The sequence below is a fragment of the Mus caroli genome, chromosome 2, assembly GCF_900094665.2.
Source record: "Mus caroli chromosome 2, CAROLI_EIJ_v1.1, whole genome shotgun sequence".
Taxonomy (NCBI): Eukaryota; Metazoa; Chordata; class Mammalia; order Rodentia; family Muridae; genus Mus; species Mus caroli.
Window position 1 is genome coordinate 147,865,624 of NC_034571.1, and position 25,741 is coordinate 147,891,364.

Genomic DNA, 25,741 nt, shown 5'->3' on the forward strand with positions numbered 1-25,741 from the left:
TATGCAATGGTGTCAGCGTTTGGAGGCTGATTATGGGATGGATCCCTGGATATGGCAGTCTCTAGATGGTCCATCCTTTTGTCTCAGCTCCAAACTGTCTCTGTAACTCTTTCCATGGGGATCCTGTTACTTTTAAGCAGATCTAGATGATGTTTCTGGACCCACTTTCCTTCTCCATAAGGCAGAGCAAGAGGGCCTAGCTCAGAGCTGTGATGACAAACAAGGGTTAAAAGGCCTATATCCAGCTTAGTTAGCAAAGCCAGTGGTCATAGCACAAGCCTCTAGCCCCAGCTCTAGCACTCAGGAGGCATAGGAGAGGAGATCTGAGGTAGAAGCCATGCCACTCTACATATCAAGTTCAAGGCCAGCCAGGGCTATATAGACCATCTCAAAAAAAGGGGGCTTAACAAAATGTCCCATTTAAAATAGGGACTCAATATCCACTGTTGTCATTTTTACAGTGAATTAAATAATACGGTTCAAATTATCTTTGAAAAGCTTCATCGGTTACTTGAAATTGTGTCACTAAGTGGACTGAAACCTCAACTGCTGGCTCAGACTTTCTTCATTAGAGCCTCCTCCCCCCTACGGTGATCAGTGTCTTGGAGGCAAAAAGAGCCACAGACAAGAATTCAGAATTAAGCATGAGCTTCGATAACTGACCACCTCTGTTCCAAAACACCAGGAACAAACTGCATCACGCAGCAGGCATGCGCATGTGACGGGCAAGGGCATCACCAGAGCATCCGTCCCATAAACAACAGCTGCCAAAGAATCCGACCGCTCAGATGCAGCGAGCGAGCGCTCGAGATCTCAACATTACACGCTCTGTCTCTGGTATCTTAGGGAGGACTGTCCAAGAAGCTGACAGACACAGCATACCATGACCCAACTTGCTCACACATAGTCTTCAAGAAATGGCATCAGCCTCACTTGAGCCAGGGAGAATGACACTTGCCAGATACCCAAGGCTCTCTGTCCTCAGGACTCTTGGAACCAAGTTCTACATCAAAGACCTAAATGGGCGTGGCTACTTTAAAGGTATCATCTTAGGAAGCAATATATAAATCTCCCTATTTTATTCCAACCCCCCCCCCTAACTTCCTTAGAATCCAAACCACAAGAAAGTCATTCTCATTATTTTGTAAATTAAAAAAAAAAAAAAAATCTTTTGCCTCCAGATGTTACTTTCCAAATCTGTTCTTTGTTCACGAGCCACACTTTGGAATTCCTTCGGTAAAAAAAAAAAAATTGGGGGTGGGGGGTGGGGTGAGAGCACAGCAAATAAACATGCCATAGGTTGGTTGGTTTATAGTCTTGGCTAGCCTGGAACTCGCGTTGATCGGGCTTACCTTAAGTTTACGGCTATGCTCAAGCCTCTCTCTTCTGAGTACTAAAATTACAAGGAAACACAACAATGCCTGCTTATGTTACGGGGTTTTGTGACTGTTTTGTTTGGAAGCGGGATCTCTCTATTCAGTCCGAGCTGGCCTGAACTCACAGAGACCTGCCTCCCAGGTACCACCATGCCCAGGCTAAGCCATAGAGTTTAATAGGTAAATGCCTACTGAAGTCTTAGAAAAACTGAAGGGAGAGTGTGACCAGCAGAAAACTCACTGCCACTTGCACTGAAGGACAAAGCCAGGCCAAACTCACCAAGGCGCACGCCATGGTGTGCATACACACAGAGTGTCCAGCACTAACAACATCTCACAGAGCGCGCTCTTGTCAAAATAAAGCAAAACCCAAATTTTTAAGCCACACTGCAATTTCTAGTTTGTGGTTACATTCATTCACAGGCAGCATGTCACAGCAGGAAAATCCCTGAGGTTTAAGCCAGACAACACAGGTGCAAGGCCTTGGCTAGGCAATCTTAGGCAAGTCACTGAGCCACTTTAAGCCTCAACTGCTTCTAAACACAAAACAAAAATAAGCAATAATACAAAAGCACCCACTATCCCACAAGGTTGTGAAGCTGCTAAAGGGACAAACGTGAAAGCAAGCAAGTGTGAGCTATTAGTAGATAATTGTAACTTTCAGAAACTTTTCTTCAGTTGGTCATCACAAGCTATGGACTGAAATACGAGTACTAACTACCTATGTAATAACTGTCTTTTATTTGATTCTATAATATTAATCCAAACTCAAGAATCTTCAGTAGGGAGCTAGACAGATATGTCATTGGCTAAGAGCGCTTGCTGTTCTTGAAGAAGACCCAGGTTTGTTTTCCAGCACCCACATGGCAGCTCACAAATGCCTGTAACTATAGTTCCGGGATTTCCAATGCTCTCTTCTGGCCTCTGTGGAACACCAGCACATGCATGTAGGGCATACACACATGCAGACAAAACATTCATACACATAAAGTAAAACTAAAAAATAAGGAACCTTTAATTACAGGGAATGAAAATAAGCATTCATTGAAAATAATTATAATAAATGTGAATAATTTAATTAAATCAAGTATTGAATATCTGATGGTAAACTTTTGTTTTTTCTTTTCTGTGGGTACAGTATGTATGTGTAGTACATGCATATGAATCTTTGAGTGCACCCATGCATGTGATGCAGAGTCTAGAGGAGAGTATCAGGTGTCTTCTCTTATGGCTCTACCTTATTCCTTTGAGACAGGAAGAGCTCACCATTTGGCCGACCAGCAAGCTCCCAGATGCACCAGGTGTCATCTCCCTCTCACAATGCTGAGGTTACAGGCATGTCTGGCTGCTGTGTCCTTGGATGGCTCAAGGGACTTGAGTAGGGGTAGTGAGGAAATGAAGAAAAGACAAACAGATGGACACATGGACACAGACAGAAACGCTGGTTCAGGTGGACTAAGGTCTTTCGATGGGGAAACCATGGCACCATAAGCTGAGTGTCTATTACAGAGATTTGAACAGAGATGGGGTTATGGACCCGGCTGAACCAGGAGGCAGAGTTGAAGGTACACAGATGGCCAAGCAGACAAGGTGAGCTAATCTCAGTAGACAGTCTCTGTATTGCAATCATCAAGCTGTACCTTTCTGGAGGGCGAACACTATAGCGGACATTTTCTACCCAAAGCGTCAGCTCTCGAACCCAGACATGGGAGGAAGAGTTGGATATCCCTGAGCTTCATCCAGAGAAGCTTTGCCATTTTTTTATGGGTCTGAGGCTATGGGGCCCTACCATGGCTGTGCCCAGGTTGATAACACACATTCACTCAGGCAACCTCGAGTCAAATGGCAAAGCAAAATGGCTCAGGAGGTAAGTGTTTGCTGCCAAGCCTGACAAACTGTGTAAGATTCCCCAGAAACCACATGGTGGAGAGAAACACCTTTATTTTTAAAAAAAAAGATTTATTTATTATTATATGTAAGTACACTGTAGCTGTCTTCGGACACACCAAAAGACCAGACAAGGGCATCAGATCTTATTACGGAAGGTTGTGAGCCACCATGTGGTGGCTGGGATTTGAACTCAGGACCTCTGGAAGAACAGTCAATGCTCTTAACTGCTGAGCCAACTCTCCAGCCCCCAAGAAACAACTTTTATAAGTTGTCCTCTAACTCTGACCTCTACATGAGCCCCATGGCATTTATGCTGATATACATGTATATGTGTGCATTTGTGTGCACACATATTCCTACATACACACACATACACACACTGTGACTGTTTTTAATTAACAATAAAAAAAAAACTGCTTGTTTACAAAGAAGCAGAAAAACTGTCTTTCCTGATGAACAAGAAAATAGATTTTTTTTTTTACTGGTTTAGATCACTACTAGCAGTTGATTATATTAGTAGATGATTAATTTGATGCTGTAAACTGTAATTATTAGCACAGTTAGGAAACCAGTAAAAAAAATATAGAATTATAACTCATTATAGTATTTTAAGTCCCTAGTATTTATCTGTTGAAATGGTGAAGTAACCAAAATAGCTTATATTTGAGCTTTTAAACAACCAATATAGTTATCAAGCAATCAAAACTGCATCTAGTGTTCTTCGCTAACTACGGACAGACATTTGTTACAGAGTAAAGTACCAGTTGTAAGAACACAGAACATAGGTTTCTGACTAAAGCAGTGTTTCTTAACCTGTAGGGTCCAGACCCCTCTGGAGTAGACCAATCCTTTCACCCGGGTCACCTAAGGCCATTGGAAAACACAGATATTTATATTATGATTCATAACAGAAGCAAAATTACAAATAAGAAGTAGCAATAAAAATAATGTTGTGGTTGGGGGTCACCACAACGTGAGGAACTGTATTAAAGTCACAGCATTGGGAAGGTTGAGAACCACAGCTCTAAAGTCTGTGGACACAGGGATGGCTGACATTTTCCAATGTTCTTACAAATACCTATTTTAGTTAGCTGTGCTAATAATTACAGGTTACAGCAGCAAATTAATCCTATATTGAGATAATCAACTGTTAGCAGTGAGCTAAACCAGTAAAATCCCCTGGTAAGCGATGGATCAACTGGATGTAAGCTATAAAGTTATATTACCCTTTGGGGCCAATAGCCCTCAAATAGAAAGAAGAACCATGAAATTTAATTCAGGATCAACTAAAACAATTCAGAACTAGAAACAAAAAGAAAACCTACAGACAAAAAGTCCTCATCAAATGCTAAAAGGGGGAGCAGAGGCACAAGGCTGCAAGCCCAACACTTGGGAGGCAGAGACAATAGGATCGGGAGTTCAAGGTCACCCTTAGCTGCACAACAAGAGACTATACCTAAATAGATAGATAAAATAAGGGCTGGGGAGGTGACAGTGCTAGCCATTCAAACATGACCACCTCAGCCCGGTCCCTAGAACCCAGGCAGAGTGGCCTATGCTTGGGACCCTGGTGATGGGGGAGGCAGGGACAGAAGGCTTGCTGGAGCTCCCTAGTCATCAAGCACTGCTTAGCTGAAAAGCGCCAGGCCAACGAAAGACCCTGTCTGTTCAGGAGGTAGACAGGGAGGTGTTACTGAGGAGAACACCAACGTAGTCCTCTGGCTTATACGTGCATGAGTAAATAAATACATTTAACACACACACACAAAACAATGCTTAAGCCGGGCGTGGTGGCGCACGCCTTTAATCCCAGCACTCGGGAGGCAGAGGCAGGCGGATTTCTGAGTTCGAGGCTAGCCTGGTCTACAAAGTGAGTTCCAGGACAGCCAGAGCAATACAGAGAAACCCTGTCTCGAAAAACCAAAAAAAAAAAAAAAAAAAAAAAAAAAAAAAAAAAAAACAATGCTTAAAACCAAACTTCAGTCCCACAGCCCCAGAAATCAACAGCGGGCCATGCCTTCTGGAACAATCGGCGCCACTTACTCAGAAAGAACTCCTCGAAGTCAGTCTTCTCCACGCAGCTCGTGTACATGCGGAGGGCCGCGATCTTGATCTTCTAGACCAAAAGAAGGAAGGAAAGCAAACTCAAGCCCTGACAGGGGAGGCTCCGGTGTCCCGAGACACTGTCAGAAGCCGCTCTCACCGTCCCTCAGCTAAGAGGGCCGGCCGCAAACCTATTTGCCGGCAGTTTATTTTGTTCTTGTTGGTGCTGTTTTTGAGACAAGACCTCACGTAGCCCCTGTTGACTGGGAAATGGTTTGTAGCCCAACTGGCCTCACACTCTCTATTTTATCTCCATCTTTAAAAATAAATAAATATTTATGAAAAATATCTATGAATTGTCAAGAACATCGCTGAGACTTAGCATCTGCAGCCTCTCCACAGTGCCTTCTGTGTAACAGATAATGTGAGAGGCCCAGGGTTGACTAGGGATGACCAGCTAGCTAGAAATTTCCCTTCCCGATATGTTTTAATTCTTTATTTTTATGTTATGTACATTGCCAGCATGTATGTCTGTGAGACTGTGTCCATAACCCCTGGAACTGGAGTTAGAGACAGTTGTCAGCTGCCATGTGGGTGCTGGGAATTGAGCCCAAGTCCTGTGGAAAAGCAGCCAGTGCTGTTAACCACTGAGGCATCCCACCAGCCCCCCATCATATGTATTATAGTAAATCATGAGATCAATTTTTCATAAGACCTATTAAAAATCAACAATGAAAACAGCTCAGAAGGACGGCTGGCCCATCTGTCCCTTTAAACTCATCTAGATGCTATTATCCTGCCACCAAGCAAGCGTCTGAAAACTTCCACCTCACTGTCCTGACTAGCAAAGAACCAGGTTGAAGGAGTACCTTGGTCTTATCTACCACATAAATCTGATAGATGATAGAGGGATGTATCCTGAAGAAATTCTCAAAATATCATATGAATTTCATAGGCCAGAAACTTTAAAACAAATCTATGAGCCACAGAAAGAACACAGACCCAAGGAAACGGAAAAAAAATTTACCCATTTACTGTATTTCAAAGGTCCAGTGAATCCCATGGCTTCTATTATCTTCGTGAAGGGACCGACCTTCTCTTCAACAGGCTGCGGGAAATCTTGGGTAGTAAGAAGCTACTTAAACAAAGAGAAAGAAATCAAAATTGGTTACAGAAAATTTTCTAAACAGAATGCTTTGATCTGTTTGCTCTAAGGACATATTTATTGCATAGGTTTCTTTTCACTTTGATTTCTTCTCTTCTGCCCGAGCTCTTGATTTCTTTGTAATGATTTGGGGGCTTTCTTTGTTGTTTGTTTGCTCTGAGCATTCGGTTCTGTTTTACTTCAGTCAAACCCAGGGCTTCACACTGTAGGCAAGTGTGCTTTCCCAGAGTCCGACTCAGAGGCCTCACGTAAGTGTGCAAACACATCTAAATGCTATCTAACAGATATCCTCCGTGTTACAGAGTGAGACAGACCCACCTCGACAACCGTGTGCCTGTGATCCCATGATTAGGAAAGAACAGACTTGCGGCATCATGAAAAAGAGAGAGACGGCTCAGTGGCTAACAGCACTGGCTGCTCAGTCAGAGGACCTGGGTTCAATTCCCAGCACCCCCATAGCAGCTGACACCTGTCTCTCACTCTAGATCCAGGGGATCAGATGCCTTCCTCTGGCCTCACAGGGCTCCAGGCTCGCACACGGTGCACAGACATACACGCAGGCAAAACGGTCACTACATATAAAATAAAAATAAAAGGGCAAGGACGGCGAGGAAGGGGAGTGTAAGGAAAGGCAAAGCGGTGGGGAGAAGGGTGAGAGTGGAAAGGACGGGGAGAGAGGAAGGAAGAGAAGAAGGGGAAGAGGAAGAGGAAAGAGGGAGTGGGGAAAAACATGCCAGAGAACCAGTCCTAACAAAGCTGTCCTCTGCAAAGAAAGGTGCATTATCACCCATAAGAAAGGCAACAAGGTGACATACGGCTATATTTTTATAAGATTTATTTTATGTATATGAGTACACTGTAGCTGTCAGACACACCAGAAGGGGACATCAGATCCCATTACAGATGGTTGCTGGGAATTGAACTCAGGACCTTCAGAAGAGCAGTCAGTGCTCGTACCTGCTGAGTCATCTCTCCAGCCCACAGATGTCTTTTTCCCCCCTATTTAATTAATTAATTAATTAATTAATTTGGTTTTTTGAGACAGGGTTTCTCTGTGTAGCCCTGGCTGTCCTGGAACTCACTCTGTAGACCAGGCTGGCCTCGAACTCAGAAATCCGCCTGCCTCTGCCTCCCGAGTGCTGGGATTAAAGGCGTGCGCCACCACGCCCGGCTCTAAAGTATTTTCTTGACAAGAGTCTACAGTGGGAAAACCTCAGGCTATCTCCTCAGGAGAGATGGAGGTTCACATATTCAGTTAGTTTGACTCCTACCATCCGTTCTAACCTTGGCTAAGTCCCCAAGCTGACGGACCACTTTCACTTACCGAAGTCTACAGCAGAGAACAGACTCACCTTACTTGTGTTATGGTATTTCCTACTCTGCGCTGTGTCCGTTCCAACAGTCTGTTCTGATCCCACACACACTCGAGACTGATTCTTCTGGAGCCACTGGAGGATGAGCAAGCAGACGTAGGCAACACTGAGAACTGCTTAGTGAGGCTAACCCAACTGGAGCTGCTCTGGCCGGTTCTACCCAGCCTTGCTTAGCCCAGCTTCCCATGAGGGATCATCCAAAGGACCCTTGACCGATGCCCAAAACGGTGTCTGGTATGTGCCAGGTGCTCAGGTGTTGGTGGCTCGAACCTAAAATCTCTGGAAGGAAGATTGCTGTGAGTTCAGTACCATCCCAGAGCATAGTGTGAGATTGACCCAAAGAACAAAATAAAACCAGAAAATTAATTACTTCTTGAAGAAATAAAAGGATTCAGCCCTAGAAATACAGACCGAACCTGAGTCAAATGAGAGGACTAAGATCGTAATAGGAAAGAGAACTCTGCCAACGGTCAGGTCTCTCTGAGTTCCAGGTCAGCCTTGTCTACAGTGAACTCCAGGTCGGCCAGAACTACACAGAGAAACAAACCTTGTCTCAAAAACAAAGCAAAACAAAGCAAACAAACAATCTTGGGGCTGGAGAGATGGCTCAGCTGTTAAGAGCACTGGCTGATCTTCCAGAGGACCCAGGTTCAATTCCCAGCATCCAAGGTAGCTGACAACCATCTGTAACTCCAGTTCCAGAAGTTCTGACACCCTCATATGCACATACATCAAGATAAAATACCAATAACAGTAAACTAAAATGAATTTAAAAATAAAACAAAACCAAAAAAAAGAAAAAAGAAAAATCCTGCTTCTGCCACCTAAAGGCGCATCGGCCATTAACAGTGTGTTGCACCTCCGTTAGAGTGAGGCCTGGATGGGAAAGAGACAGAGAGTGCATCTCCCCAAACAGGTACTCAAGAATAAACCAAGTGGCAGCCACCACCAGGTCACACCCACCTTGCTTTCAGTCACACTGCCTTTGACACTGCTGTGGGACTACACAGCCAACTGTGGTCATGCGTCAGGGCTGCACTAAATGCCTTACAGATTCCTTACCCACCTTACAATTCTACTTGGTTAGTATTGCTATAATCAAGAATACAGTTTGGAAAATCAGTTTCTATACGTAAGCTCTCCAACAGTGAAAACAGAAATACCCACTAAGAGACAGTAAATTAAGGTCTGATCACTCACAAAAACAGGTAATCAAGAATTGAACCCAGGGCACTGACTTGTAAGGCAACCATTCTACCCTGCATTCAATTTTCAAAATCTGATTTTATTTTTACTCTATTTAACTTTTTTTTACTTCTTTATTTTTAGAAAGGGTCTCATGTGAAACTGGCTAGCCTCAAACTCACTATGTAGCTGAGGCTGGCCTCTTTGTGCCTCTGCTTCCCAAGTGCTGAGATTACAGTATGTTGTTGTTGGGGACAGGGTCTCAATGTGTTGTCCTGGCCTTGAACTCACAGAGCTCTGCCCGCTTCTGCCTGCCTCCCGAGTGAGCACGGGGATTAGAGACTTAGGCCACCACACCTGGCTATGGTGCTATTTCTAATATGGCTTTAGGTTCATAGCCAAACTGAGCAGCAAGCACAGGGTTCCCACATACATTCTACTCCTTTCCCCACACAATCACTCATCCTGTCAGCATTCCAGCCCCGAGGATGAACCTACTTTGACTATCATTGTCCACTCAAAATCCATAGTTTATACTAACAGTTAATATGAAAAAAAAAAAAAACGCAAACTTTTTATTTTTTAATTTTAAAAACATAAGTAAAATTACAAACAAAATCATGAATGCATGTGGGTAAATCTAAGAAGTAACACAGGAATGGAAGGGTTCTTTGGCCACAGTGGAACTGTGGGTAGCAGACTAGGAATGCAAGGCAGTAGAGCACTTTGCCTAACGCGGGCAAGGCCTTGGGTTTAATCCCCTGAACCACAAAAGAAAGAGCGGGGAGAAGGGAGAGAAATGGAAGAAAGAGTTATGGGTAAGCTTGGGAATTCAGGGTCCAAATTCCCAGTAACACTTTAATTGCCTTTACAATTAAAGGGGATGGGGGGTGGGAGCTGGGCATGGTGGCACTTGTCTTTAATCCTAGCACTCAGGATGCAGAGGGGCAGAAGTTTGAGGCCAGCCTGGTCTAGATACATAGAAAGTTTCAGACAGGAAACTGTCTCAAGGGGGAAAAAAAATAAAAGATGGGAGGGAGGGCTAATCCTTCAATTCTGGTTTATTCCAAAAAGAGAAGGAATAAATAAAATTAACAATGATTTTCCTGTTTCATCTTAATAAAGGGAAAATAAGTTTCTCATTGTGGAATAGTACTATTTGAATTTCTTTCCAAACAAGGATATTAAGAGATTAGTCAGACTTATGCTTTAATTCTCAAGTACCAAGCAGGCTTTGTGAAATACAGACTAAACACAGACCCCTCCCATGACATCACATGCATCAGTGTAATGGCCCATCTAGGACGCAAAGCACTTAAACTGCCTCAGAGGATGGGGTTGGTGCTGCCTGAGTTGGGCTTCTCCCCAGTCAGTGTCAGGCCAGGCATCTTTCCTCGGCCCCACAGCTCCACAGTGGTCAACAGACTCCTTCTCCCTACTTCACTCAACTGCTGAAAATGTGGGACGTGCCAGGACCACGCCTTCCACTGCCCTGGTCACCCACACATACACACTACCTTCTGGACCACCCTTCCTGCCTATGCCTCCTTCAAAAAGGACCTTGGAACACCTCACACTTTTTTTTTTTTTTTTTTTTTTTTTTTTTTTTTTTTTGGTTTTTCAAGACAGGGTTTCTCTGTGTAGCCCTGGCTGTCCTGGCACTCACTTCGTAGACTAGGCTGGCCTCGAACTCAGAAATCCGCCTGCCTCTGCCTCCCAAGTGCTGGGATTAAAGGCGTGTGCCACCACGCCCGGCCACCTCACGCTTTTTAATCTTTCAAAATAATTGGAACATTACTTTTTCAAAGAGGCCTTCTTTCTCTCTTCTTTGGGTTGGTTTCTTGTTGATTCGGGGCTTTTTGCTTTGTTTTCTTTATGAGGCAGGGTCTCACGTAACCTAGGCTAGCTCTGAACTCGCTGTGGAGCTGCAGTTCATCTTCATTCTCCAGCTTCCACACACCACTGAATGACAGACACGGCCTGCAGGGCCCAGCTTTGTGTGCAGCTGGGGATCCCAGGGAGGACTTGGAACATGCCGGATAAGCACCAACAGGGCTCCCCCCAGTCCTCAAGGGGCCTCACTAACCACTTTATCAAAAAGCAGGTAGCATTATTCTCTACAGAGTAGTAGCCTGCCCACTTCCTCCATGGCGCTCAGGACACTTGATGGCAAGAACTGCCTCTCTCATCAGAATCAAGTCCAACTCAAGGCACATGGGAGGCACACAAATCTTTGTGGATGAAACAAATCCTACCATTTGCAAACTATTTATTTGACTACCGACCTCCACCATCTTTGAACACATATACACCGTAGATACAGGTGTCATATTCAAGGTATGCTAGCCCTCATACAGGTTTTGGGATAAATGAATCTCTGTCCTCAGACAGCTCATAGTCTTACAAAGAAGGGGGGGGGATGAATTTAGCCTAGAGACATAGAACCAAGTATCACCCTGAAATTGTCACTGGACAAAAAGAAGTAAGAAGTGTCAGGAAGGGTGGGGAGCATCCCGAACAGACACTCCTGCTGTGAGGACAAAGGGCAAACATCTTTGGTAAGATCAATGCCCGGCATGTCAGGCTCGGGAATGCTACATTCTCTTCTCAACAGAAGTGTAAGCATGCGCTCACAGCAGAAACAATCCTCACAGACGTCAGCAGAGGACCTTAATGCACCATGGTATAGCCATCTATAAAATGCTATGCAGCCAATTCCCCAGGACCAGAAAGTGCATACTACGTGAGAATGAATCAACCATCACTACAAAGAACACACTTACTGCATCTCTCACACGGGGCTGAAGGACAGCAGACAAACAGGAGATGGCAGAGCAGATGTCCAAAGGCAAATGAATGTATGGAATACAAAGCCAAGTTCTGCTCGCGTGGAGTGGGGAGTGGGGAGTGGGGAGCGGGGAACGGGGAATCAAAGAAGCTTCTGCAATCTGGGGGATGGGTTGCGGGTTTTTTTGTTTTGTGACAAGAGTCTCATGTAGCCCAGGCTAGCCTCAAATGCACTGTATAGCTGAGGATAACCTTCTGACCCCTTGCTTCGTCTTCTCAAGTGCTAGGACTACTGACATGTGGTTTATAAGCTGCTGTGGACTAAGAGCCCAGAGTTTCATAAACGGTAGGGAAACATCCTACAGGTGACTTAACAGCTTCAGTTCATGTCCTTCTCTAGATCTGGATGCTGCATATGTTTACTTTGTAATAAGTTGTTACGCTGTGTACCGTGATTTGTGTCTTTCCTACTTTTCTCATATATCCCAATAGGAACATACAAGACTCAGCGAGGGGGCTGGAGAGACGGCTCGGTGGTTAATAGTACTGTCTGCTCTTCCAGAAATCCTGAGTTCAAATCCCAGCAACCACATGGTGGTTCACAACCATCTGTAATGGGATCTGACGCCCTCTTCTGGTGTGTCTGAAGACAGCTACAGTGTACTCATATACAATAAATTAATTAATTAAGAAAAAGATTCATTGAGATTTGGGATAGGCAGTATATAAACAACAGAACTCAGACACAGAAAACAATTTTCATGAGAAAATGCCTCCTACAAGTAGGCAGAGCAGAAAAGCCAGTATCAGATTAGGAACCAGGATGGAGCGAAAGAAGCCCCAGCTCTCTCCTAAGTGTTCTAAGAACCAAAATCCAAACCAAATCCTGTATGCAAGAGAGATGTCAGCCGGGCATGGTGGCGTGCGTCTTTAATCCCAGCACTCGGGAGGCAGAGGCAGGCGGATTTCTGAGTTCGAGGCCAGCCTGGTCTACAGAGTGAGTTCCAGGACAGCCAGGCTATACAGAGAAACCCTGTCTCGAAAAAAAAAGAGAAAGAGAGATGTCCAAATGACAATGTGTAAAACATAATATTAATGTATAGGTCTGTTCCAGACAATTGCAGCGATAAACTCTTGCACATGGCTCTAAGCTAAAAAGAATGTAAGATTTTGAAGCTGGGCACAGCTTTAATCCCAGCACTCAGGAGGCAGAAGCAGGCAAATCTCAGAGACAGAGGCAGGTAGATAGATCTCTGTGAGTTCAAGGATAGCCTGGTCTATAGAGTGAGTTCCAGGACGGCTAGGGCTAGGGCTATATAGTGAGACCCTGCCAGATAGATAGATAGATAGATAGATAGATAGATAGATAGATGGATGGATGGATGGATGGATGGATGGATAGATAGATAGATAGATAGATAGATAGATAGATAGATAGATAGATAGATGAATAGAAAGATTTTTAAGATTTCACACAACAAAAACAAGAATGTTCAGCAGGCAGAGGCCCTGGGGCACGAGCCTGACAACCGAAGATCAAGCCAGATCCTTCAAGGTGGCAAGAATGGAGTCTTAAACAGAAAGGGGAATATGAGTGGACATTTCTAGTTCTTTGGAAAGTGATCATATTAAATAATGTCTTGCTGAGGCACACAGGTGAAAGGATATTTTGCTAAAGCAAACATGTGGAAGACTGTTTTCCTGAAGCAGACACGGGTGTAAGGATGTTTTGATATAGCAAACACATGAAAGGACACCTGATGAAGGAGTAGAAATCTGACCCCACAGCAAGTGGAAGATGAGCACTGAGCCTTGATTTGGTTTGCTCTACCTCACTATTCTTTGATAAAGACACACATTTGTTTATCTTACATGGTGTTGTTGAGCTCAACTTGTAGTAACACTACCACTGAGAGAAGAAACTCACCCAAGCACTTCCTTGAGGTTCCTGGGGCAGCTTGCCACTTCTGCAGCCTCACCTCAGGCTGGTGGGCAAGCCTGGTGGTTTCTTCAGGACTGGACTATAGCTGCTGGTTCATGCCTGGTGTCTGCCTATCTAGAGGACTGGTCTGAAGCTGCTGAGTCATGTTTGGTGTTTGCTATAGGACTGAGCTGCTGCCAACGGAGATCAAGCTCGCCCTAAAGATCTATTGCTGAGCAGGTCCACTTCCCCCATATCCTTCTGACTTTCCCATGAGTTCTGTGCACATGTACACCCGCACCCACACCCACAGTAAAAGAAATGAAATCCGAAAAACAATCTCACACTTATTTTTCATTTCCAAAAAGGCTGAGGGCTGGGGACGCTTGGCTAGCATGCACAAAGCCCTGGGCCCCATCCTCAGTGCCACACAAAGCTGCAGTGGTGGTATAAGCCTATAATGACAGGGGCAGGCACACAGCAGTTCAAAGTCATCTGCTCCTACACGGTGAGTTCAAGACCAGCCTGGGACATATGAGTCAACAATAAATAATAAGTAAATACATAAAACAATGACAACCAAAAGGTCCTGAAAGTGAAGGGGCCCCCATGCTTGGAATGGGGCACAGTGGGGCAGAGATAGGCTCAAGCAGGTCTTGAATTCTTGAATGCTGTGGGTACGTGTCTCACAGTTCAGCAAAACTGTGAGCTCCACCAGGGCACCGCCCACTTACACTCCTTTTACTCTCTGCCCCAGTACTCAACGCCATTCTGGGCATGAAATCAGTGCTCAATAAAAACTAGGTAGGTTTTTTTTTTCCTTCTTCTTCTACTTTGCTCAAAGAGAAGGACAACCTGGAGACGATCCAAAAAAGAACCACAGAATGATCAAAGCGAGGAATAACAGGTCCTAGTGGAAAGGTTAAAATGAGCTGAAGGTGTTTACTTTGGAGAAAGGGCAACTGGGGAATTAAGGAGTAACTTAGAATAACACTGGGATGGAAGACGGAGAGCTCTCTGAGTCCTGCTTTTTCACTTCAGAGATGAGGAAACTAAAACCAAGGGAGAGGCTGCAATTTGGAGAAGGTAGGTTAGGCAATTTCTGAAAAAGTTTCACTTTGTAGTGAGAATAAATTTTACTCAAGCAGCATGGGCTTAAGTAGTAATAAAAATAGCAGTTACAAAGCTGGGTGTGGTGGTGCCGCCTCTGGTGCCAGCACTGTGGAGGCAGAGGCAGGCGGAGCTCTGAGTTGACTGAGCCTGCTCTATAAAGTAAGAGAGTCTGTCTCCATAAGTTAATTCTCAGCCAATAAATGTAGGACTGACAGAGGAAGCCGACACTATGCAATACCACTGCAGTGATTCCTAGAGTCAAGAACCATCAGGAGAATCATCATCTCATTTAGCAGTCCCATTCGGACAAAAGTAGCATCCCAGAGAGGTCTCTGCACACGGGAGTCCACTACAGCGTTACTCACAAGACATGGAAGCAACCCAAACATCCAGTGTATCCCATGAGTAAAGAAAATATGGAGCCGGGCATGGTGGCACACGCCTTTAATCCCAGCACTCGGGAGGCAGAGGCAGGCGGATTTCTGAGTTTGAGGCCAGTGAGTTCCAGAACAGCCAGGGCTACACAGAGAAACCCTGTCTCAAAAAAAAAAAAAAAAGAAAGAGAGAAAGAAAGAAAGAAAGAAAGAAAGAAAGAAAGAAAGAAAGAAAGAAAAGGAAATATTTTGTCACCCAAAGAAAAGTAGCAAGTAATTTCAAGAAGAAAACTGGAAAGTTAACTCTAAGATGACTCTCTGGAAAAGTCCCCAGCAGTAAAAGCCATCAGACTGTGACATGCTATCCGATGCTAAGTTCCACCACTGGAGGAGTTAGAAGCAACACCCTGGACACCATACTGAAAGAATCCGACTTGAACCAACACCACAGAGACTCAGAGTGGTCTCCTGGGGCTTCTCCGTCCCACAGTGTGGTTTGCACATAAATAAGATTTTATACCAGCCGGGCGTGGTGGCGCACGCCTTTAATCCCAGCACTTGGGAGGCAGAGGCAGGCGGATTTCTGAGTTCGAGGCCAGCCTGGTCTACAAAGTGAGTGTCAGGACAGCCAGGGCTACACAGAGAAACCATGTCTCGAAAAACCAAAATAAATAAATAAATAAATAAATAAATAAATAAATAAGATTTCATACCAACTGAAATAACAAACTTAATGGAGCTGAAGAGATATCCAGTGGTTAAGAGTACTGACTGCTCTTCTAGAGGACCTGGGTTCAATTCCTAGCACCCACACCGCAGTTCACAACGGTCTGTAACTCCAAGATCTGACACCCTCACACAGACATTCATGCAAGCAAAACACCAATGCACATACAATAAAAGTAAATAAATTATTTAAGAACAAAACCAAATAGGCTTTACCTGGGAAGTGCTGCTCCACTGTCTTTGGGTAGGAGACACTGATACCAGTTGGCTGCATACTGGAACCCACTGACAGATGCTAGTCTGGTTCCTCTAAAAAAAAGAAAACATTGTCAGGAATCTGCATCAGAGTAGAGCGAACTGGTGACATTGTGAAATAGTGAGAATTACATACATCCTTGGCCCTGGAGTGGCCCAAGCCATTAATTCCTGCCCCTGGGAGGCAGAAGCTATGGGTCTCTGTGAACTTAAGGCCAGCCCAGGCTACATCATGAGACCTTGTTTCAAAGCGGGTTGAGGGAGAAGAAATACATATTTAGCTTTCAAGTCTGGCTCCTAGCAAGAGTTCCAAAACCTCCCGGAACTTAGACATGAGTGTTCTGTGCTTTGTAACAACCACTTTCAAACTTAGGAGTTGATGCTGATGACTTGACTCTGGAGACAGAGGACTGGTTGGGTAAAGGGACCTCTTCAACCTCACAATCGCCAGAGCGACGCTGAGTAAGCGAGGTAGGGAGTTACTACCCTAGTCAGACAAATAAAGGCACGGTATCAACAACTTCCCAATGCCACAAAGCTCATAAAGGGCAGCTTTCAGATTAATACTGGAACCCAGGTAGCCCCTTCAGATCCCATGCACATTTAAGAGATCAAAAAAGAACAGGTTGCTTTAAAGATCCTTCTAGTTCTAGTACTGGAAGTAGAACCATTAGGTGAGTTCTGAACCAATTAAATTACAATTGGGGAAAGGGGGGAGTTGGCTTAGTGGCTAAGAGCACTGGTTGCTCTTCCAGAGGACCCAGGTTCAATTCCCAGCATACACAGAGTAGCTCACAAGAGTCTAGAACTCCAGTTCCAGAAGATCCAACGCCCTCTTCTGGCCTCTGCTGGCACTTTTACTCTCCCATGTACATACACATGAGTATTTAAAAACAAAAAACAATAAAACAAAGAGCAAAAAGTGCCATACTTGAGGAAGGCACAATGAGTTGCTGCCTGCCTCCTGAGTTTGATCCCCTGAACCCACATGGTGGACGCAGAGCCACCTCCTGGAGGTCATCCTTTGACCCCATACCATGGTGCACATGAGCACATGTATGTACACAAATAGACCAGACAGACAGATAGATGAGGCCTAGAGTCATCTTTTTAAAAACTAAACATAAAAATAAAATATAAATAAACAGCTTATTGTGGGCTGGCAAGATGGCTCAATGGGTAGAGAGATGACCAGTTTGATCCTCAGGTCCCTCAAGGTGGCAGGAGAGAACCAACTCCCAAGACCAGACATACGTATGATGCTATACCATGTGTGTCTGCACTCACACACACAAACAGATACACACAAAACAATAAAAGATAGCACAGCATAGAGAGAACCGTATATTCAGAGTTAGAAAGTACTGAGTCTACTCTTGACTCCTCTAGTCATAAAAACCACATGAAATAATAAGCTCTATGAGATTTGGTCACCTCTCCTATAGATTAAATATGGAATCCAGTGCCACATAAGCTGTACCCACTCCCCGTTTCCTTGAGGGCAGGAGAGTTGGGGGTGTGCTGGAGAAAGGCACTGGAATGTTAAATCTTCAGGCACTTTTGTGGGTTGTCTCCTAAATTCACAGATTAGATATCTCTCACAGGACATCCACAGAACCTTATTTCCAAATGAAAAGAGGAAGCCAACTGGACAATGGTGATACACATCTCTGAGCACTTCCCTACCGTGGAGGCTGAAGCAGAAGGATCGTGAGTTACAGACATGCCTGAGCTACACAGAGAGACCCCGTTTCAAACAGAGTTAAAAATATTTTATTCCAGCTAAGGTTCCATCTCTTGAAATGGTTTCCAAATGAGAGATGGCTACTGGTGTTTTCTTCTATTAAAGCTGATACATTTGGGGCTGGAGAGACAGATTCATCATCAGTGTAGACCACCAGTTGCTCCTGCTAAGGGCCTGGGTTTGATTCCCAGCATCCACCGTATGACCCGTGAGCATCCTGAACTCTAGTCCCTGAGGATCCAATGCTTTCTTCTGGCCTCTGTGAGCACTAGACACACACACCGTGTACAAACATACGTACATACACACATACATACATATGTGTATATATACATACATACACATACACACACACATATAGATAGATAGATAGATAGATAGATAGATAGATAGATAGATAGATATACACATATACATACAGGGAAAGACCCATATACACAACAAATAAATCTCTCTCTTTTTTTTTTTTTTTTTTTGTTTTTCGAGACAGGATTTCTCTGTATAGCTCTGGCTGTCCTGGAACTCACTTTGTAGACCAGGCTGTCCTTGAACTCAGAAATACGCCTGCCTCTGCCTTCCAAATGCTGGGATTAAAGGCGTTCGCCACCACGCCCGGCCAAATAAATCCTTTTAAAAAAACCAAAACTGATAAATTGACGAGAGTCATTCAGTACCAGGTATCATTTCCTAAAAACAGAAATCAGGTTCAGATAGAATTCTCTGAGCCAGGGTCTAAAGAGATGTGGGAAAACAGGAGGAAGTTACAAGTAGAAGCAAGGCAAATTTAGACTGGAACTACAGCTTGGCTGGTACTATACCATGCATGACGGACGCCCTGGGTGCCTTCCCAGCACCAAATAAACCTGGCATGCGGTATAGCCAGCACTCCTAGGAAGTGGAGACTGTCGATCAGAAGTCCAAAGTCATTCTCAGTGCTATAGGGAGGCTGAAACTAGCCTGGGACACACGAGACCCTGTGGTTATTGAGAGAGAGAGAGAGAGAGAGAGAGAGAGAGAGAGAGAGAGAGAGAGAAATCCTACTGACAAGTAGAATACTGTCTCACCAAACAGAGACTATTAATTTCAACAAAGAAATTGATTTTTAAATGGGGCTAGCAGCTAGGGAGATGATTCAGTCTGTAGGAAGGATCTGAGTTCAATTCCTTAGTGAAAAGCTGGCAGTGCAGACCTGCAATCCCAGCACTGAGGAGGAAGATACAGGAGGATCTCCGAGGGCCCACTGACCAGCCAACCCAGCCAAACAGCAAGTTCCAGGTTCAGTGAGAACTCCTGTTTCAACCAGACGTGCATAAACATGTGCAGGAATGGTGCTCTGCACTGAAGTTCTATGTAAGGGTTCAATTGGCAGAGTGTCTGCCCAGTGTGCATAAAGCCTTGGGCTGGAGCCCATGTGCACCCACAGGAAACTGGGCACGGGGTACACATCTATAATCCTAACACTGGGAAGCAGAAGCAGGAGCTTCACAAGTTCAAGGTCATTCTTGCTTCCGTAGTGGGTTTGAGACCTCAATGGGCTACATGAGATTGTCTAAAAAAGATTTTAGAAAATGTATTTAATCCAGAATTGAAATATACAACAACCAAAATGAAAAGCACTGTGGCTCAAAAGCAGAACTGAGGGCTGGAGAGGTGGCTCAGTGGTTAAGGGCACTGACTGCTCTTCCAGAGGTCCTGAGTTCAACTCCCAGCAACCACATGGTGACTCACAACCATCTGTAATGGGATCTGATGCCCTCTTCTGGTGTGTCTGAAGACAGCTACAGTGCACTGACATACATAAAATAAATAAATCTTTTTTTTTTTTTTTTTTGGTTTTTTGAGACAAGGTTTCTCTGTATAGCCCTGGCTGTCCTGGAAATCACTTTGTAGACCAGGCTGACCTCAAACTCAGAAATCCGCCTGCCTCTGCCTCCCAAGTGCTGGGATTAAAGGCGTGCACCACCACCGCCCGGTTAAATAAATCTTAAAAAAAAAAAAAAAAAAAAAAGCAGAACTGAGTATGAAGGACTGATAGCCTGAAGATACTTCAGTTGAGGACATCGGGTTTGGGGAATGAACAAGACCCACAGGACAGCATCAAATACACACACACATACACACACACAACAGCAGGGCTCCAGGGGTAAAGGAAATAAAGGGACAGGAAAACAAGCCAAAGACAGCAGGTGCAGGAGAGATGGCTCAGCAGTAAAGAGCAGGGGTTGCTTTTCCTGAGGACCTGGGTTTGATTCCCAGCACCCGCACGACAGCTCACAACCATCTGTAATTCCCGTCCGAAGGGATCTGACACTCTTCTCTGGCCTCCACGGGCACTGCACATGATGTACCATGCGTAGAAATACATTCAGGCAAACACTCATATACACAAAGTAAAATCTACATACACACACAAAGACAACAGAAAATATCCCACCATTTATTTACTCTACAACTTAAGAAATCCAACTAGCGTCAAGTAAGACAAACATAAAAAGATAAAACATAGTCAAACTGTCAAAAGACAGAGGGGGAAAAAAGTGTTGACAACAGCAAGAAGCCACTCATCATACACAAGGGGCCTGAGTAATGCTGGGCTCATTTATCCTTGGAAACTGTAGCAGCCAAGAAGCTCTGGGAAGCAAATGCTCAAAATGGTAAACGAGAAAGACTGTCATACCCTGGGCGTGTCAGGACATAACTGTAAGGCTAGCGGCCAGGTCCCCCAGGAAGAATCATGGCCAAGTCTGAGGCTAGTCTAAGTTATACTGCGGGACCCTGTCTCAAAAAGAAAAAGGGGTGGGGGGAAGGGACCAATAAGTAAAATTTCAATATCCAGCAAAACTATCAATCGAAAATAAAGTGGACAGTAAAACAAAAACTTCCCAGACAAACAAACACTGAGAGAATGTGTAGAGAGCAAACATATTCTATAAAACATTACTCTCCCCCACCCCAAAAAAAAGGATGCTGGATGGGCTGTCAAGTTGGCTCAGTGGTTAAAAGTACTGTTGTTCTCGCAGAAAACCTGAATTCGTTTCCCATCACCCACATGGTGACTCATAACTGGCTGTAATTCTGGTCTCAAGGGATCCAACACCTTTCTCTAAACTCAGTGGGCACCAAGCATGCATGTGTTGCACATATATACACACAGGCAAAATACTCATGTACCTAAAATCACAAAATAATAAAAAGAGGTTGCTGGACAGAAATTCAAATCTACATGAGGAAATAAAATACACTGGTAAAGTTAGCTACTTAAGCAAATAATTTTTTTAATTATTTTTACGTCTCTGGGGGACTTCTGGGGGGGGTGGGGGGAGGAGAGTTTCAAGACAGGGTTTCCTTGTATAGCCCTGGCTGTCCTGGAACTTGCACTGTAGACCAGGCTGGCCTCAAACTCAAAGATCCCCCTGCCCCTGCCACTGCTGGGATTAAAGGCACATCACTGCTTGACTTGAGTCTCAATATTTGAATTTAAAAGATAATAATAAAAGACAATTATAAACCTGTTGATATACATATAGAAAGCTGTGATCTGAATGACAGTAGGATCATAAAACAAGACATAAGTACAACTATATAGAAGCATAGTTCTTGTATCTCTAAAATCAAGTGGGTATCAACTCAAACTAAATTGTAATAAATTAGGGTGCTAATTATATCTCCAGTATAATCACAAAAACAACCCTCCTCCATCCCTCTCCCAAAAAATAGTGTCAAAACTTTTACCATGGGCTAGGACTTATAGTTAATGCATCTGCCTATCATGGTAAGGCATTTAAGGCCAGCCTCAGCTACACAGAGAGTTCCAGGAAGACCTACTTGAAACTGTTTTTAAAAAAAAACAAGGGCCGGGGGCTGGAGAGATGGTTCAGTGGTTAAGAGCACTGTCTGCTCTTCCAGAGGTCCCTAGTTCAAATCCCAGCAACCACATGGTGGCTCACAATCATCTGTAATGAGATTGGATGCCCTCTTCTGGTGTGTCTGAAGGCAGCTACAGTGTACTTACATATAATAAATAAATAAATCTTTAAAAGAAAAGACATGTTTGTTAAAACAAACAAACAATTCAGGCATAGTGATCTTTAATCTCAGCAACTGAAAGGCAGAGGGAGCAACTGTAACTTTGAGGCCAATCTGGTCTACATAGTGAGTCCCAGGAAGGCCAGGGCTATGTGGAGACCACCTTCCCCCAAAATAAAACAGACAGGAGGATCAATGCAAGTTCAAGGCCAGCCAGAGCTACAAAGTAAGACCTCATCCCATACAGCTTGGTCGTTTCTCCAGAGATATACAAGTGGCGGATACAGAAGCTCAACATGATCAGTCTCTGTGGAAATGCAGCTTAAAAGCACAGACTGTCTCACTCCTGTTAGAATGACTATTAACTGAAAACAAAACAAACTAAAACTACGCTTAGAGAAACTGAATGTTTTTGCCTACTGGTGGTGGAACTGTAAAACAGCACACCAGCTGTCCAGTGTGCTGATCCAATGTCCAGGATCTCTATGAATTGTAGGACATCCCGATCCTGAGTTCCAGGACAGCCAAGGCTACACAGCTTCAAGACAAACAAACAAACAAACAAACAAAAGCAAAACTCTGGTGTCAGTGAGATGGCTCACTGGGAAAAGGCAGCCAGATGACCTGGATTTTATCCCTGGGACTCACAAGCTGTCACTTAACCTCCATATTCAGTGTGGCATGTGTGCCCAGGCATGTGCGCACCCACACACATGAAGAAATAACTCAGATCTCTGAGTTCAAGGCTAGCCTGATCTACAGGACAAGTTTCAGAACAGCCAAAGCTATAAAGAGAAACTCTGTCTCAAAAAAAACAAGAAAGAAAGACAGAGAGATGAATAGAGGAAGGAAGAAAAAAGAAGAAAAAGAAAAAGAGAAAGAGAAAAAGAGAAAGAGAAAGAGAAAAAAAAAGAAAAAGAAAAAGAAAAAGAAAAAGGAAGGAAGGAAGGAAGCTGAGGCTCAAAAACGCCAGATACTTAGGATTCTGTCTACAGCAAGTGGTGGAGCTAAGATTTCCACCAAGGCTTCCCAGGTCTAGAGAGGCTCAGTTGAGTGTTAGTGCGGAGCCCTTGCATTGCGCAGCCCAAATCCCAATCCAAGCAGGTGAGTAATCACACCTGCCACTACTTTCATGCTGACTTTCACCATGAAATAGCCCAGGGACGTTTTCATAGCTTCATCTCATTCTGTTACAATGTATAAGACAACCTCAGGGAATAAGCATGTAAAAGAGATTTTCCTTATTTACTTGTGCATGTTTGTACCAAGAAAGATAAACAGGAAATAGAAAAATAGGCCCACCTAATTAGAGGGTCGATGAGAGATAGTTTTTATGGATGCTATCAGCAAAGAAATGAATCTGTAACAATCCCTACAACGCTGAGGAACTAGAAATCCAAGAGAGCTGTCCGAGAATCTCCAAGGTAAATCCAGGTGTTCATTACAGGTCTCTGGCCCAATCTGCTCTTTCTCTCACCAAAGTATCTGTCTTTAAAAATAATCTAGGGCTCAGCAGTAAACTCCTTACCTAGCATACATAATATTTAACCCTCACTACACACACACACACACACAAACACACACACATGAGCCGCTGCACATGTGCACACATAAATAATTTACAACAGGCCAGTGACCATTTTCCCCAGTCACCCTCAGAGCTCAATTCCACTTCTGCCTTAGTTTGCATCTGTAATTCCTTCAGCAAATGAACCACTCTCTGGGTAACAGGAACGTGCCTCTCAAACAAAACCTCCTGAGCAGCAACTGAAGAAGCAGTCTGCTAGGATGGCAAGGAATCTAAGTAGAATGCAGAGTGAACTGATGCAAAACACATGGACAATGCAAAAGACAGCCAGAGGCAGGAGTAATATCAGCTATGTAAAACAGTGCCCTTGACCAAGTTCTGTAAATGCATGACTTAAATTACAAACTGCCCATGTCTTCATGAGTAGGGACCGGTTCCACTCTGTCATTTTCTTAACCCGTCCTAGAAGTCAGTAGTGACTCTAAAGAGGATTTAAGACCAAATCTCGGGTGGGAATTGAACAGAGCTCCCCACGAGAATAAGAACCAGTCTAGAAGTCTTTCCTTCCTTCATTCAACAAGTGTTAGGTTGTGCCAAATACGCTGGGCAAAGAGAAAGCCACAGGGCAGTCTCTCCTGCAGCCTTTGCTCTAATAACTTGTGCATTCCACTGAACTATACAAGTAAAAACTCATTTAAAGTCTCTACAACAAACTCAACCTCAGAATCCAAAGGGGCCTGCAACAGATAAATGTCCTTATTTTTCACATGGACCAGGGACCATCCAGTATCTTACTCAAGGTCACACTGCACAGTGACAGTCATGGACTGGACCCACCTCCCCCGGGCTTCCCCGCAACCCTCTACTCCAGTCAGTGCCCCACGTGTTTTTATCCTGAAGAACGATCCTCATCACATAAAGATCCGAGGCCACTACCTTCTAAAAAGGTGAAGGAACCAAGGCCAAAACAGGGGTAAGGAGAAGTGGAAAGGTGCTTCCGTTTCCCTGGGGAAAGGCGACCACGCAAAGGAGCTACAGCACAGGCTCCCCCATTTCTCCCCAGCTCCTCCCGCCCCGCCCTCTCCAAGCCCAACCTGGAGACGCGCGTGCGTCTCTAGAAAAGTACTCCTGCACTCACAAGGACTCGCACCAGCAACGCCATGTTCCTCCACAATCATTTCCGGGTGAAAGGTGGGCTTCCGGAATCCCGATTGTCACCACCCACTCAGCCTCTGTCCCCTTGCTAAAGGTAGTCAGGCTCTGGCGGCGGCGCAGGCGTAGTTGTCGCACTACGCACCCGCGGTTTTCCTGCCGTGGATCTGAATGAGGTTCCAGGACGCGAGACTACTCGCCGGTCTTAAGTCCCTGCTGCGCGTCACAAGGGCTCACGTTCTTCCTCTACACACACCCCGGCCTGGCTATCATCCCTCGGTTAACCCCTAACAGCCATTTCTTTCCTGACTCCGCCCCCAGGAGACCACAAGGCTCAGACTTCCCAATAGTTAAAAAAGAGGCCTGGGAGTCTGAGAACCTAAGGGCACAGTCCTGGAAAGCCAGAAAGGGAGGTGGTCAGGTACTGACCTGACGCTCGACAGAAGAGGAGCTTGAGGCTTGTGTTTGGCTGGCTAACACATCTTTGAATACTGACTGATAGGAAAGACTTAGTAAAGGAAAGCCAAGCGTGGTGACACACGCCTTTAACCCCAGCACTCAAGAGGCAGAGACAGGTTGATCTCTGAGTTAGAAGACAGCCTTGTCTACAGAGTGAGTTCCAGGACAGCCAGGAGAAACCCTTGGCTCCAAAACCAAACAAACAAAAAAACAAAATTAGTAATTGAGGAGAAAGAAGGATGCGAGGAGTTGTCTGTGGGAATGGACAAGTAGATTGTCTCAGTCAAAGAACGCTTACATCCCATGAGAAGTGGTCAAGAGAAGACATTGCTGCTTCAGTGACTGACCAGGAGCCAGAGCTTAGAGGTTGACGCACTTCCTGTCCACCAGTCAATAAAGACCTACTGAGTATTCAGTATTCATTCAGCCTGCACTGGATACCAAAAAGGTGTGGATAACTCTGAGGAGCTTGTGAGTTAGTGGGGCAAGTACCAGTAGCATAGGTCTGGGTAGACGACTCGTAAAAAAACAAACAAACAAACAAACAAAAAAACCCACCTGAGGGCTGGTGAGATGGCTCAGTGGGTAAGAGCACCCGACTGCTCTTCCGAAGGTCCAGAGTTC

General features: G+C 44.6%; 1 protein-coding gene across 3 annotated transcripts in view; it reads right to left on the bottom strand.

Moving 5' to 3' along the window:
* LOC110311004 (ubiquinol-cytochrome-c reductase complex assembly factor 1) overlaps positions 1 to 24,936 on the bottom strand; it is an 84,187-nt gene extending 59,251 nt beyond the window's left edge. Inside the window, exons 1-5 of one of the 3 annotated variants that reach the window (XM_021184191.1) lie at positions 24,645 to 24,936; positions 16,170 to 16,262; positions 7,827 to 7,922; positions 6,337 to 6,444; positions 5,310 to 5,382 (exon numbers count right to left, since the gene is read on the bottom strand). In XM_021184191.1, coding sequence (XP_021039850.1) covers positions 5,310 to 5,382; positions 6,337 to 6,444; positions 7,827 to 7,922; positions 16,170 to 16,262; positions 24,645 to 24,668 — 394 coding nt within the window. In that variant the 5' untranslated portion in view covers positions 24,669 to 24,936. Of the gene's footprint in view, positions 1 to 5,309; positions 5,383 to 6,336; positions 6,448 to 7,826; positions 7,923 to 16,169; positions 16,263 to 24,600 lie in introns of all 3 variants that reach the window. The other 2 variants (XM_029473908.1, XM_029473909.1) reach the window with 2 other exon arrangements.
* Positions 24,937 to 25,741: the final 805 nt, after the last annotated feature.